Source organism: Pelodiscus sinensis, chromosome 4, assembly GCF_052426305.1.
Source record: "Pelodiscus sinensis isolate ZL-2025 chromosome 4, ASM5242630v1, whole genome shotgun sequence".
In the NCBI taxonomy this organism is placed as follows: domain Eukaryota; kingdom Metazoa; phylum Chordata; order Testudines; family Trionychidae; genus Pelodiscus; species Pelodiscus sinensis.
This window is the reverse complement of record NC_143055.1, coordinates 105,371,303-105,387,268: the sequence shown is the minus strand read 5'-3', so window position 1 is coordinate 105,387,268 and position 15,966 is coordinate 105,371,303. Positions and strand designations below refer to the sequence as shown.

The following is a 15,966-nucleotide window of genomic DNA, read 5'->3' as shown; positions in this document are numbered from 1 at the left end:
AGAGGTGGGATCAAATCGTGTCTCTTCAGAAACTTAACAGTCTGAAAACAGGGTCTCATACTAAAACTGTAATGCCAACCATAATTGTTGTTGCAATACTCTAATAGTGTTAGTTATCTTAATTCTTCTGATTTCTCTTCTGTTTGTGGTTGATGCCCTTTAGCAAACTTGTTTTGTAGATAACAGAAAGTGAGAGAAATCCCCTTTTACTCCACCTGTAAAGTGCAATGGAAAAAACTAACTTCCTGAGCTTGAAAAGTGAAATATTTCCTATATGTCCAATTCTGCCATCCTTACTTATGAGTAGAGTCCTGCAAATATGTGGATGTCTGCTTGATATCCATGAGCGTCTGTAGACGTGGACACCTATATCTGTAGCTCATTTTTGCAGCTATGGCTGCAGATACAAATTTTGTATCTAGACTCCTGCAAATTTGCAAATATCCACATAAATGAATGTGTATGCAGATAGTCACAGCTCATTTCTGCGGATATGGATGCAGATATGGATACAAATTTTATATCCGTGCAGGTCTCTACTTACAACTAGTATGTTATTCTGCAAGTAGTACCAGTGAAACTCCCTGTAACTTAACACTGTAATGCTGCATCCATAATAACTTCAATAGGATCTGAGGTCACACAGCACCTTGCAGAAATGGACCTTGGAAAAGAGAGATTTGCCAATAATTATGTTAGCTTTAGATTTATAAAGTAGTTAGCTTTGAATTTTTATTTCTACATAATTTAAAACAAAGTTTCCTCAATCTTGTTTTAATGTTGCTTGAATTATTCTATTTTATTGTGGATTTTTATACATTTTTATTTGGGAGTTTATCATGTTTTTAATGTGCTTTAATGGGAACTAATGTATATTTCTGATTTTATTTTTAAGTGACTAAAATGAATATTATCATTGGGTCACTATTCAGGGTTAGAGGATAGAGACCATTTTACTTAGAAACAGTGTATTACCAACTTCTTAACAGTATGTAAACCACAAAATTGTCATGTGCTTTCTTGAAAATAGGTAACAGGCAGTCTTGCAGGTCTCTGAATGTCGTGGCAAACTTGCCACAAGTAAAATATTAAGACTTCAAAATATTGTATAGACTGTCCATACATGTTAGTATGTGCTCAGTATAGCTTGAAATGCAAGCACGTGTGTGACACCAAGGTTGTGTTATGATTTAATCATTGTACGAGCTTCACATAATAGCCTTTATGTAAAGCAATTTAAGAATAGCTAGCGGTAAGGGGGAGATTTTCAAAAGCACCTTCATGATTTAGCAGCACAAGACCTATTCAAAATCACTGGGATTTGCACTAAATCCCTTCCACTTTAAAGTGGGTTACATCAAAAGGCACTATGCAACGTTTAGTATTCGGTAGCAGAGTCTACATGAACACTTAGTGTATAGCAAGCTCACGTGGGATACTCAGCTTGCCACAAAATAATTGTTCATTTAGACATGACAGCAGCCTCTAAGGGCCTAAGTCAGTTTTGAAAATGGGACTTAAGCTCCAAAATCACATAGGTGCTTTATTACAGTTGATCACTGACACCTGGTTAGATTAGTAGCTGTAGAGAGCACAAAGCAATTATACTTATTCTTCCAAAGTGTGTGATGGACCTTACCTGTATTAGTGGGTGTGCCAATATAAGAAAATTCCCTAAAATATTTTGACACCATTTTATAGGGTTTTATTCCCTAGAGATAAGCAACTACAAAAATAAATCATAGACTGAGCTGATAGTGATGTCTGTAGTTAAGATCTTATTTTAAAACTTGACACAGAAATATACAGATTTTGGGAAAGACAGTGTTATTTATCTACACTGATAAGATGTAATTGTGAAGCTTAGGTCTGAGCAATAAACACGTTTTAGGTGATTAAATACTGAAGCAAAGGTGAGATGTTAGATCACCACAGCAGCCTTTATGAGGATACTCTACCACTGTGATTATTAAAACAAACCACAGTGTAGAAATTGGTTTTCTTAGGAGCTTTGACCATTCCTTGTGGATGCTTTCACTGACTTTTCAATTGATATTACTTTGGGGGTTGGATTCAGGTCAGTAAGGCCCTGATCCTGATAACTCACCCATGTTCTTCTTCGAGTGGTTGCTCATGTCCATTCGAAGTAGGTGTGCGCACCGTGTGCACTGTGTCTTCCGGAGCGTTTTCCCTAGCGGTACCCGTAGCGCCGGCAGGGCGCCCCCTGGAATGGCGCCGCCATGGCGGGGCATAAGTACCCCTGCCGGCGCTGCCCCACCTCAGTTCCTTCTTACCGCCGTGATGGTCGTTGGAGCGTCTCTCTCTCTCTTAGTCTGTAGTCAGTTAATGGTTCCCGTTCTATCACTTATCTGTAAATAGTTCTATTAGTTAGACAGTTAAGTTCTTTGTTTTCTCCTTTCCCCCCTCTGTGGGTGAGGAATGCCAGAGCCACAAGGCTTCAAGGCGTGTGCTGACTGCGGGAAGTTTATGCCTAGAGGCGACCCACACGACAGTTGCCTTAAGTGCCTGGGTGAAGCTCATCTTGCAATTGTTGCAAGATCTGTAAGTCTTTTAAGCCCCGCACGAGGAAAGAAAGAGTTTCCCACCTAAAGCTTCTCCTCATGGAGACAGCACTACAACCGGTGCCACCGGAACAGCCTACGGAGCGCAGTGCACCGGCTTCAACGCATGAGGCCCCTCACCGGCACCGTGCGTCGGCATCGAAGTCTCGGCACCGGTCTCATTCTCCCCCATCCAAGAGGGTGAAAAAGTCCCGCGGACGGTCCCCGGCAAAGAAGTCGGCCTCGGTCAGGCATGGCGGTGCCGGCTCACCGGTGCACACATCACCTGTGGCGCACCGCAGTCGGCGGAGAGACCCCGATAGTCCCGGTCGCCTCCCTTCGCACCAACCATCCACGCCAGACACTTTTGAAGCGGCGCAGGACCTCATTAGCCTCACGACCTCTCCTCTGTCATCGGTTGAGACGTAAGGGTCGAGATCCCCCTCGCCAGAGGCTCAACTGCTTATGACTTCGCCCAAGCATGGCCCAGGTCGGCATGCTAAGGCAACCCATGCGTCAGGACCACCCCATGTGGGGTCAGTACCGATCGCTACCACGGCACTGTTCTCGACGCCGGTTCGCCAGTCCCGGTCAGTTTCGGGCTGCGCTCGATCTTCGGTGCAGCTCAGCTCCTCGCCAGCCCCCCGCTTGGCGGTACCGGTGCCGTACCCCCGCAGCCATGTGGTGTTTACTCAGGCATCTCTCCCCTCCACGGCACCGGGCCTCATGGAGTTGACGTCTGTCTCCGCGCCCTCAAGCACCGGATTCAGCCCGATGGCAGTCGGCGGCTCCTACGGCACCGCCCCCGGTACTGGGCCTGGGTACCCCGGGTACTGGGCCGGTACCATACGTGATGGCGGCGTTTTTTCCCGGCACCGGGCCTAGGCACCCCGGTGCCGCAACTAGCACTATCCACGCTACCGGCGCCGGGCCTGAGCACCCCGATGCTGCAACTGCAAGCAACTCCCCTACCGGCACCGGGCCTGAGCACCCCGGTGCTGCAACTGCCGGCATCGACTCTCCTGGCACCAGGACTGGGCCACCCCGATGCCGCAGCTGCCGGCATCGACTCTCCCGGCACCGGGCCTGGGCACCCCCGTGCCGCAGCCGGCAGGGTCCTTAGTTGCTTCCTCGTCCCACAGGTCTCGGTCCCGGCACCAGCGGGACCGTCCTCAGCAAGCTTGGCCTCCGCATCCGCAGTGGCCATTCTGGATTCCCTGGGCCTACCATCGATGGCAGGGCTCGGCGCCCCCTCCTTCGGTTTCAGGGCCGTCAGGTCACCGCTCCCATCCTTCGGCGTTCCTGTCTCGGGCCCCCTCTCCACTTGGGGCGCCACAACCAGATCCAATGGTGCGGGCAGCGGAGATGAACCCGCAGGGTACGCAGGATGTACAACCGCCACCGCACTTGGCGCCATCTGGCTCTATCCCAACCCAGGAATCGTCCTCGTCGTCGTCCCCGGACGAGGCTCTAGCAGACCCGGCACCTAGTCTGCCTACCATGGATGCCCGTACGCACCAGGAACTTTTCCGGTGCATGGCATTGAATCTAGCCATCCCAGTGGAACCTGTCATTGAGGACACGGATCCAATGGTGGACATCATCACTGAGGACGCGCCCACGTGGTTGGCTTTACCGCTCAATAAGACGGTGACCAAGATCTCAAAGGCCCTGTGGTGGACGCCAGCGACCTTGACCCCTACCTTAAAAGGGGTCGAGAGGCACTATTATGTCCCGCACTCAGGACATGAGCATTTGTATTGGCAACCCATCCCAGGATCCTTGGTTGTGCAGGCTGCGGCCCAAAAGGACCGGCTCCCTCAGCCTCACCCATCTCCAAAGGCAAGAGAGCTTAAACGGCTGGATCTGATGGGCCGTAAGGTTTACGCCACAGGGGCACTACAGCTCCGCATCGCGAACCAGCAGGCGATGTTAAGCCAGTATGCCTTCAATACCTGGCAGGCAGCCGAAAAATTCAGGGATCGGCTCCCAGCGGAGAACTGCCAGGAGTTCGCAGCCATTGCTTCCGAGGGCAAAGTCATCACACGAACTGCCCTCCAGGCGTCCTTGGATACCGCTGTCTCAGCAGCCCGCACCATGGCGACCGGTGTTGTGATGCGTCGCGGAGCCTGGCTGCACGTGTCGGGGATTCCCCCTGACGTACAAAATACAATCCAGGACTTGCCATTCGAGGGAAACACTTTGTTCTCGGAGCACACCGACTCTAGGCTCCATACCCTGAAGGACACAAGGTCCACGTTGAAATCCTTGGGCATTCACACGCCTGCCCCGCAGCGTCGACAGCTGCCCTATCGACAGCGGGGGAGAGCGCAGCCCCAGGTCCCCCGTGGGGATTACTGGAGGCGCCGTTCCCGGGCTTCCGGTGGAGGTTCCGGGGCGGTTGCGCACCCCCAGGGCGCTAGGGGTCGGCATCAGCACCCCAAGGCGGATAACCAGCGGGGAGGTCCCCATGGCCCTTCCCATCAGGGCAAACCGCAGTTTTGACGCGCTATTTGAGGGTCCTGTACCAGTTTCCCACCCTGGACCCCCGTTTGGGGCCAGGTTATCCCTTTTTGCCCATGTCTGGGCACTAATTACATCAGACGCCTGGGTTCTAAACATCGTAAATGGGGGCTATATCATCCCATTCCTGGGCCCATCGCCTTCAAACCCCCCTTCTCCATTCCCACTAAGGGACACTGCTCACGAACACATCCTGCGCCAGAAGGTGTCTGTGCTCCTTGTAAAAGGGGCAATAGAGGAGGTTCCCTTACACTTGCGGGGAAGGGGATTCTACTCCCGATATTTTGTTGTCCCCAAACCAAAGGGAGGGGTCCGTCCCATCTTGCACCTCAGAAATTTGAACAAGGCAGTCATAAAACACAGGTTCAGAATGGTGACCCTAGCCTCGGTCATCCTAGTGCTACAGTTAGGAGACTGATACGCAACCCTTGACCTCAAGGATGCCTACTTCCACGTGGCAATCAGAACCAGCCACAGGAGGTTCCTCAGGTTTATGGTCGGCCAACACCATTTTCAGTTTACGGTGCTCCTCTTTGGGTTGTCCACGGCACCAAGGGTATTCACCAAATGTATGGCTATGGTTGCGGCATTCCTCCGCAAACAAGGGGTACGCGCGTTCCTGTACCTTGACGATTGGCTAATCCCAGGTCGCTCATACGAGCAGGTAAAAGCTCCCGTGACACTCATTAAGGCCCTCTTCCTAAGACTCGGTCTTATGCTAAACGACGAAAAGTTGTCCCTCACCCCCTCCCAGCATCTGGAGTTCGTGGGGGCCCTTCTCGATGCGAGGGTGGCAAGAGCTTTCCTCAATCACAGAGATTTGCAGGGCAGCCACCTGGTTTTCCCTTCACACGTTTGCAACGCACTATGCGCTACCTCAGCAGGCCAGGGAGGATGCAAGGGTGAGTTCTGCAGTCCTCGAATCTGTGATGTAAATATGTTCCGGTTGTCTTTGTTCTTAAATGGTGCCTTATAAGTGTTGAGCTGTTCAAATAAATCTGTTTATTGTTCACCTCACTTCATGACTCTGGTGGTATGACTGCTCTGACCCCTCCTCCGTGGGGTTAGCATGGTAGTCACCTACTTCGAATGAATATGAGCAACCACTTGAAGAAAAGAACGGTTACTTACCTGTAACTGTTGTTCTTCGAGATGTTGCTCATGTCCATTCGACTCGCACCCTACCTCCCCTTCGTCGGAGTGTCCGGCAAGAAGGAACTGAGGTGGGGCAGTGCCGGTAGGAGTACTCATGCCCTGCCATGGCGGCGCCACTCCAGGGGGCGCCCTGCCGGCGCTACAGGTACCGCTAGGGAAAATGCTCTGGAAGACACGGTGCACGTGGTGCGCACACCTACTTCGAATGGACATGAGCAACACATCTCGAAGAACAACAGTTACAGGTAAGTAACCGTTCTTTTCTTAACTTTATGTACTCTCAATAGTTCCACTGAAGTGAAGCACACGCTTACATTTTTCAGGATTGGGGCCTATTTGTTCAAAAGGATAGTGTTGAATACTGAATTCAGTGGAGTGGATTAAATATTTAGAATTGTTTCTCTAAATATTTGGCAACAGTTCTTACATGGAAAATGGAAAGTGATTGCTATAAATACATAAGGAAAATAGCAGTGGAATGATGTCATCACAGAGAAAGCTGGAAGCAGTTAAAATAATAATGTCAGTTAATAGATTAATGATACTACTCTTTCCTATTCCAGGAAGATTTTTTTTTTAACATGGAATAAAATTATTGGCATTCTTTGGGCAAATAAAAGTCCATATTAAAAAAAAAAAATCCAGTATACTAAGGAAACAAAAGCATTAAAGATCCTAGAATTTTATTGTGTTTTCAAACTATGTCCTATCTGCAATGGGTGAAACATGGATGTATAGTTACAAAGGACCTTCCACGGTAGAAACTGAGAATTGTTTGTAAGGAAATGGTCGGTCAAATACTGGTAATTCCTTTACTTTGGCTTTGTAGCCACTACATGTTGAGCCTCTCTAGTTTGGAAACTTCAGGACCTGACTGGTTCTGAACAAGAGAGAATTTTCTGGACCATGGGAGGCCAATATTGTCTAGTAACATTACCAACATTTCTATTGATTACGGAGCTGTTAGAGGACATTTCTCCGAGGCCTTGCTCTGCTTGCTCGGTTGCCCTTCCTCCCTGAATCTCATTCACTTTCACCAGGCTGGGGTAGGAGTGTAGGCTCTAGTCTTGGATGTGTGGCAAATCCCCTATCCCCTTCAGCCACTCCAGGGTCCACCCCCCAATGTGGGGGTAAATTAAAACTAAATAACAGCATAGACCACTGAGAGCTAGGACTGGTGTCTGAAAAAAACTTTATGGGACCACGGGAAACTTGGCCACACCCATGAAAGGTGGACATCCAGCTTACTAAAATCATTCCGGATGACAGATGTTTCTGGACAAGAGAGTTCTGGATTAGAGAGGTTCAACCTGTAGTAATGTTTCAGTGTCTTGGAGATGCGCTCTTTGAATATAAAATATACATATGTACACACTTGCCATTAATTAAACTAAAAAAATAAAAAACAGCCTAAGTACTTCATTACGTGCAGAGCAACCCTTGGCAGATCTGAATAGAAATAATTACATTTGTTTAAATTATTTGTTATGGTGAAGACTGTGTGTTGGCACACTCATTTTTGAAATCAATGTGCATTTTTTTCAGTTAAGTACACTTAAGAGTGTCCATGCATAGACTTACTTAAATGACAAAAGTTGTGAATTAAAACTGATGTAGTTATTTAGGTGCAGATTTGTGTATAGGTCAGCTGTAAAAAACATGCAACAATAATTGGCTCAAAGCTAACATAGCATTAGGCTGAGATTGTGACCAAACTAACATAATCTTAAAGATGTTTGGGCTCTTTTCAAATTACTAGTAGAATTGATCACTTCATCCCCTTTCCTTCTGTTACTCAGTATCCCCCAACCCTCACTCACTCATTTTCACCAAGCTGCGCAAGGGGTTGGAGTGTGCGAGGGGGGTGAGGTTGTCAGTTCTAGGGTGGGACCAGGGATGATGAGTTTGGGATGCAGGAGGAGACTCTGGACTGAGGCTGGAGGTGTGGGCTCTAGGCAGGGGCCAGAAATGAGGGATTAAGGGTGCAGAAGGGGGATTCAGGTGGAGGCAGGTTGTTTGATACAGGGGTGATGGCTCGGGGTCTTCCCCTCCCACCCGCAAGGAACAAGAGCATGCTGCCTGGAGGCTTTCCCTGCTGCAGCAGGGTGCCAAGCCAGGTAAGCATCCCCCCATATGCCCAGACCCCTCACCCAAATCCCCCTTACTCACTCCCCTCCCCCCGCCAAGACCCCATATTCCCGGCATGCTCTGACATCCTGCCCCAAGACTCCTCCTGTACCCTCCCTCCTGGCCTGATATCCTGTTCCAAGCTGAGCCGGGCAGCTGGGACCCTCAGATAACTGGAATTTTTAGATAACCGGAATGCCCTAATCCCCAAGCGTGCCAGATAACACAGGTTTTACTGTAAAAGAAAAAACAATCATTACATGTATCTACATAGATTTACTACAAATAACTTTTAAAAGATCATTCTTAAATATAGTAAAGAGTAATCCTCTATCCATGTTGACAATTCAATGACGAGTACTAGTGAAGAAAGGTTGCCCTCACAGCTGGGGAAGCTAGCACAAGTTACTGCAATTTGTGTGGCTTTCCTTGTGCATTTTGGCAGGTGACAAACTAGCAGAGCCAATGGTGGGGCATCCATGTGTTCAGGGGATGAGGAAACCATGTCATGGAGACAGTAAAGCATGAGCATGGGTGCTCTGTCTGGAAATGTGCCAAAAGGGAACCACATTTTTATATAGAAATTATTGGCTGAGTTGTGTAATGGCTGAACAGCTTGTTCAATTTCTGTTTCTTTAAAGAAGACTTACTTTATCAAGCAATGATTTTGAAACTATAAAAGACATGCCTAACTGTGTGAATCGTCTCATGGAAATAGTGAATAAGGGTCGAAAAATAGTGACAGATGCTGCTGACTGCAAGTTCTTTTTTGAACAAAGATGATATACACTCGCTATTGCTGCAGTCCTACAAACATTGACAATTTATGCCGCATACTATTCTCGTTAAATTTAATGGGACTACTTGTGCATAAATTTAAGTTTTATTTAGTAATGTTTCTTTAGCAGTTTGAAGTACCATATCGAATTATTGGAGTTTTATATTAATGGTACTCTTTGTAGCTTCACCCCTAAAGAAAGTACTTGACAAAAACATGGATGAACAATGTTAGTAATGAAAAATGTGCCATCTATATTTTATGGATGAGTAATCTGTTTTCAGTTTAACTTGTTTTTTGATATCCTGCTGAAGCAAAATTGTTCATCTCAAAAAATCTTTGAAGCACGCTTTCAAATTTTAACTTGGATGGTACAGAAACTAGTTTAGAAATATGTTGAATTAAAGAGAGCCCTACATTATTTCTCTTTATTAGATTTTTTTTCAGTCCAAGGAAAAGATTACTAACATACTGCTTTACCAGCTTTTCTCTAGATTAAGAATCTCATTTTGAAAATTTCTGTAATATCTATTGAAGATTATAAAGTATCAGAAAAATGGCTGACATTTATTCTGCCATATTAAACATACAATACAATGAAGGCTTTTGTCATAGTTTTAATAAGCTTCAGGTTCTATTTTACCATAGAAATTCAGAAATACAAGACTGTTTGCATCAGTGCTTAAGAACTAGGGAATGAAGTAAATGCCTCTCATTTTTAACACATTTCTAAAGGAGGCTTTTTAAATTTTGTTTATAGGCTACTAGAAAATTTACCTGGCGTAGCTCAGATAACTCAAATAAATTTTGTTTTTCTTCATTTAAATCATTGTTATTGGGATGGAAATGAGGGGTCCAGACTGACCTTAGGAAAGAGAACAATCCCAGCCCTCTCACCACAGCAGCTTGAGGCCACGTGAGAAGCACCTGTCCATATCCACTGCAGTGGGCATAGCCTGGGAAGGGGTGCATGTCCCCTGCTGGGAACAGACACACAGATAAATGCTCTGAAATATATGGTAGAATAACTGTCCCTTTCTCCACCACTGGTCCAATGCAGTTATAGATGTCCCAGGTCCCATCTCTGGCTGCTTGCTGTCTGCTGTAGTCATTCTATAGTATAATTGCCTTCTATCACATCCCTCCCTTTCCATTTTATGAGAGACTGTCACATTCCAGGTACATCCTATTGTCCTGTCATAACCAAACCTTTACCTTGTCCTACCGTCCACGCCTTTGCTCCGTGTCTCCCTGGTCTGCTGGGGGGCCTCCCCCAGCAGACCAGGGAGACGCGGAGCGGCTTTTCTCGCTGCGGAGGACGCGGGCGGCGGGACCGCTGCGGAGGACGCGGGCGGCGGGACCGCTGCGGAGGACGCGGGCGGCGGGACCGCTGCGGAGTACGCGGGCGGCGGGACCGCTGCGGTGCGTGGCGGCTAGTGTGGAGTCCCCTTTAATAATGCAAAGGCTCCCTAATATTGCTGCTTCACCAGTGATTTTCCTCAACCCCTTCTGCTGCCTCCCTTACCTGGGGATATCCTGGGTGGTTTCCACAACTTCTTGTACCAGATCTTCACCCTAGGATGAATTTCAGCCTTCCCTGTCACTAGCATAGCACATTGCCTTCCCTGGGCCATCTTTCAATAATAATAATTCCTTCAGTTTTGTTTAGTTTTTTGCAAAATGCTTAATGGTTTCTAATCTGCTAGTAGAGTTTATTTATGTCATTTCAGTGGTTCTGAAATTGTACTGAAAATGAGTTGTCAACAAATCCACTGTATTCACTATTTTCTGTGTTCAAATATGTGACTCGTATCAGCTTCTACATTTAATGTTTTCCATTTTGGATGTATTTTTGTCTCATTCTTGGAAGTAGAAACAGATGAGATTTTTTTTTGTAAATTGAAAGACAGACAGCAACAACAGTATCATATATTATCTATGTCAAAATATTTCCTGCTTTTGTTTTCTGTCTGCAGGTCCAGCAAGAACAAAGAAACGGCACTCCAGAGCCTGTTGTAGATGACTATAAAAAGATGGGGACTCTCTTTGGTGAACTTAACAAAAGCCTTATCAACATAGGCTTCACAAGGATGTATTTTGGAGAACGGATTGTGGAACCTGTAATAATCATATTCTTCTGGGTTATGCTTTGGTTCCTTGGCTTACAAGCTCTTGGACTAGTTGCTGTTCTGTGCCTTGTCATTATTTACGTGCAACAGTAGACTGTGGTGAATTGGTCTGCTGAATAACATATTACAGCCATGTCACCTTTCAGTGGATGTCTGTGTTTAAGCAAACACGTGTAGCATTTTAAAAGCTGCAATGTTCCAAATTGTGCTACACATTAGTTTGTTAGGTTTTTACATTCAGACTAAAATTATGTATGCATTTTAAAGGAAGTCATCAGTGCTACCACATCTCCAGAGGGAATGAAAACGATATCTTCTTAATAATGGTACTGTCCAAAGTAACTTACTGTTTTGAAGAGCTTGTCTACTCGGTAATTTAGTATGTGGCAAGCCAGGATGTGAATCTGCAGCACACCAGCATGCCAGATACTAACTCTGTGTGTGGACAAGCCCTATGTGAGGGTACATGAGCCACTGCAACCTTCAGGGCTAAGTCCTAGGTTGCTTTTTTATTAAATGTGGTATAGCAACATCTCCATCTGAATGGGATCAGCCTCTCTTCTGTGATGTGGCTGTTATTTTGAAACTACTTTCTTGTGTAATGGAAATTTTCTCTTTATTTGGAAGAATACACATAAACATGAGTTTTGTGTTCTGTTGTTTTTACATTGTTCTCCGTAAGCTTTTCTGAAAGCTTGAACCTAAAATCTGTTAACTAGCTAAATAAAATGTGTTCCTCCATTGGCTTGCACTTTTATGCTCATGCATATTGGTTTGTTACTGTAACGCCAGGCCTACATTAGAAAAGGTTTGTCTATCTGTGCCAACATAACTATACCAGAAAATCCTCCTCCAGTAGGCATAGCTTATACTGGAGAAGAAGTATGTTATCAGTATAACTGTATCTACCCTCAGGCTTTTGCCAATATAATATTGTCAGGGTTAAAAATAATACCCATAGCTGACATTAATATAATGGCAAAAGTTTCTAATGTAGACCAGACATAGGCCATGTGTACTTAGCTGTGGTCATTAATACCTTTTATAAATATCAGAAGAGTTCTCTTAGGGAGAAAAATAATTTGAGGACTTTGCAAATAAATATAAATCCCCCACCTAGCAAGTTTGTTATAATACTGATTACTGTCACTCTATAGGACAAGTTTGGGTTGCAAGATGGGTTGCATTCCTAGGATTCAGTGTGTATCTGTCAACTTGGATAAGGTTTGCTAAAGATTGGGCCCAATCCTAACTTAGTTGCAAGCTTTGGTTATATGAGCACATCAGGCCCAGCCCCTAATGTAAGATATGAGAAATTATGCAAGTAAGGTAAGTATAGAAAGATAGAGAGATTTCAACTGCAGTCTCTCAGGATTTTTGTGTGTATGATTGGGAAATCTAACATCTAGAGATGTGTGTGGTAAGCTAAAATATCAAATAATAAAATATTATATAGAGGTTTAAAATAAACATGTAAAATCCACTTTGGTAATGTAGGATCCAATCCTGAAAAGTGCTGAGCAGAGGAAAAGACAGAGAAAATCTTCACTAAATAGGCTGACTACCTGTTTAGCACCCTCCCAAATCACTGTATTATATATAGAGAACTGATTCTGACCGCATGCCTTTTTTCATTATTACATTTGTTTAAAGAAAGCAATTTACGATTTGGGATGTGCTGTTGTACTTTTTGTTTCTGCAAATGTGTGGGTTGACAAATCTTAATCATAAGTAGTCTTACTTACAAACTGGGCTTCATCCAAAGACAATTGAAGTCATTGAAAACAATCCCTATGGCCCCAGTCCTTGGGTTAATTGGGTCGTTAGGAAGATTCTTGTGTCCACTTGGAGTTTATTGGAGTCTATGCCCTACACACATTGATCTAGGTGCAGGGCCTAGGGAGCTATTCCTTGTAAGCTTTTACAGTCTTTTAAATCAATTATTATTTGTGGATTTAAGCACAAAGGCCCCAATCCTACAAACATTATCCATGTGTTTGCCTCTGTAAGTAGTCCCACTGCATTCATGAGACTATTTGCATGTGAAACGTTAAGCTCAGCTGTACGTTTGTGTCAACCGGGAACCATGTCAAAGAATGTATCCGTGTGTACATGTGTAAAATAATGACACCGGTGACATGGGAATAATGTACATTCATAAACTGTTCATAGATATGCTTTGCTCATACATTAATCATAATCTGGATTTCCAAAAGCTAAGTAGAAATATAATTTGAATTTAATGGCGGGTGCCTCAGGGGAAACACGTTTTAAAATCCTTTAAAAATAATATAGTATACCCTGTATGTTTGTGTAGTGTGTGTGTGTGTGTGTGTGTGTGTGTGTGTGTGTATATATATATATATATATATATATGTAGTAGTGATTTTGTGTGTGTGTAGGCTGTATTATAAAAATGGATTATTTTTTACGTCATGCCTTTTTCCTCCTGTGCAAGTTATGAGCCTTTAATGTGAACCCTTTTGCATGGGTAGGGAAAAGGTCAATGTCTCATAGGAAACAGGGTGTGCACAGACTACATGTTGTTATGCAAAATTCCCTGATTTCCTGAAGTAAAGGAAACCTTCTCTTGTTTTGGAACTTACAGAATAGCTGGCCAGAAGTGGGGCTACTTGGTCACAGGCCAGAAATGAAATAGGGAAAATAATGTAGCTACCTGCATAGAATATGTTGTCTGTGCATAGTAATGATCACAAACGGTAGGCATATAATCATCCCAGCAGCTCTCCTTCCCACACATGTCATTAAACACACTGACAAAAAAGTGGTTCTTTTCTTTTGAACTAAAATCAAGTGTTTTGTCAGTGATGTCTCTCCTCTTTTGAAGATTCTGCATATTTATGACCCTAAAAAAACCAATTTCCCTCTATTTATTACTGAAACTTTATGAAATAGATGGAGACAGACAAATCTCTTTTGAAAAAGTCAACCTATCGTTAGGACACCTTTTTTCCCCCCCTCCCGCAACGTTTCAGTATTGTCCCCTATTTCGTTACTTATAGACTGTGACAGTCACTTAAAAGGATCGTATACAGGATCATCTGCCTTTAATATCTATGCATTACATCACGTCCCTTTCATGTTTTTTTGGTTTTGTTTTATTGTTTGGGTGGGTTTTTTATTTTTGAAGGTGAACTATTCAATAGAATAGTCCATTATATTGAAAATGGTTTTAAATGAGCAACATAACTGAACAAAGATGTGTATCAAAAGAAATTGCATTATAAAATTGTCAAGTACAGTACTGCAAGAAAATATGAGCAGCTTTTGCCTTGCTTCTCTTCCCTACCCTGAAGCTACAGTTTGAAATCCTTAGGAGTTTTGAGTATGTAAAGAATTCAGAATAGAATCCTACTCCAGAAATAAAGGATGAATGTAAATTTTGTTTGAGACTATATTCCTTGTATCCAATCTGAAAATTATTAACAATAATACATGTGACTGTCATTTTCTCTCTCCAGTTCTGATTACACATACTTATGTTTGTATATGCTGATCATATAAAAGAATAACATCACCCAAATGCACATCAAATAATGAACTCTGTAATCCTTATTGGTCTTTGGGGCATATAATAAGATTTCTGTAGAACTCTTACTGTGTCCCCAAAAGAGCCTGTATTTGAATTAATATGTACAGTGAGGAAACTGTACATATAGCAAGCTGATGAAACCTCATTTGCACTGAAAATTGACATACTGAAATTGTCTGAGTGGAAATGTTGTTTCCTGGAGATATTTGTCTTGTGGCAAGCACTTTGTTACTCTTTCTAATAAAATATATTCTGTCCTCAAATAAATTTATTGTTTTTCCCTCTGTGTTCTGTCTTACATTTGGAAGCAGTTAACTGACAAAATATATCTGATATGTCTTGATAATTCACAGCTTTCAACTGAATTTAAAATTATTGTAAACCAGCTTTGGAAGAATACTGGTACTCATCAGTGGACTATAGCAGCTGTTGGTAACTGTATACATAATCACCTATCTAAAAGTTAAAATGGCAAAGAATATAATTCACAATTCCAAAATTCTGTATAAGCTTGTTACAGCTTCAATAGCTGGAGCATTTTCTGGGTAGTGCGCAACTGGTGGAGTAACTAGATTTGATCAGTAGTGTGAGACCCGGAAGCCCATCGTTTGCTGGTGTCTAAACAGACATTTTTATATAACACTTATTGTGAGTGATACACAGCCCAGGACATACCAAAATACAGTAAAATTCCGATGGTCTGGCATCTGATGGTCCAGTACTCCTGATGGTCCGGCACCATCAGGAACCCGGAAGTGCTCCGGGCAGCCGGACCATTGGAGCTGCTCTGCCCCCAGGTTTCCCGATTCAGCCACTGCTAAAAACTGACCAGCGGCTGAATCGGGGTTGCCTAGGGCAGAGCAGCTGGGGCGCTGCCAGGTAGGTCCCATAGCACTGCCCCTCGGGGCTGTGGGACCCAACCTGGCAGCACCCCAGCTGTCCCTGATTCAGCCACTGCTGAAACTGACCAGCAGCTGACTCTTGGAAGCCCGAGGCAGAGCTGCTCTGCCCCGGGCTTCCTGGAATCAGCCCCTGATCAGTTTCAACAGCGGCTGACTTGGGGACACCTGGGACAGAGTAGCTGGGGTGCTGCCGGGTTGGTCTCGCAGCGCCGAGGGCTGGTGCTACCAGACCAACCCG

The 15,966-nt window shown here is 44.5% G+C and overlaps 1 protein-coding gene across 2 annotated transcripts in view; it reads left to right on the top strand.

Moving 5' to 3' along the window:
* Positions 1–15,112, top strand: part of FAM241A (family with sequence similarity 241 member A) — a 32,456-nt gene extending 17,344 nt beyond the window's left edge. For both annotated transcript variants that reach the window (XM_075929732.2, XM_075929731.2), the window contains exon 2: positions 11,121–15,112. In XM_075929732.2, coding sequence (XP_075785847.2) covers positions 11,121–11,366 — 246 coding nt within the window. In that variant the 3' untranslated portion in view covers positions 11,367–15,112. The remainder of the gene's footprint in view (positions 1–11,120) is intronic.
* Positions 15,113–15,966: the final 854 nt, after the last annotated feature.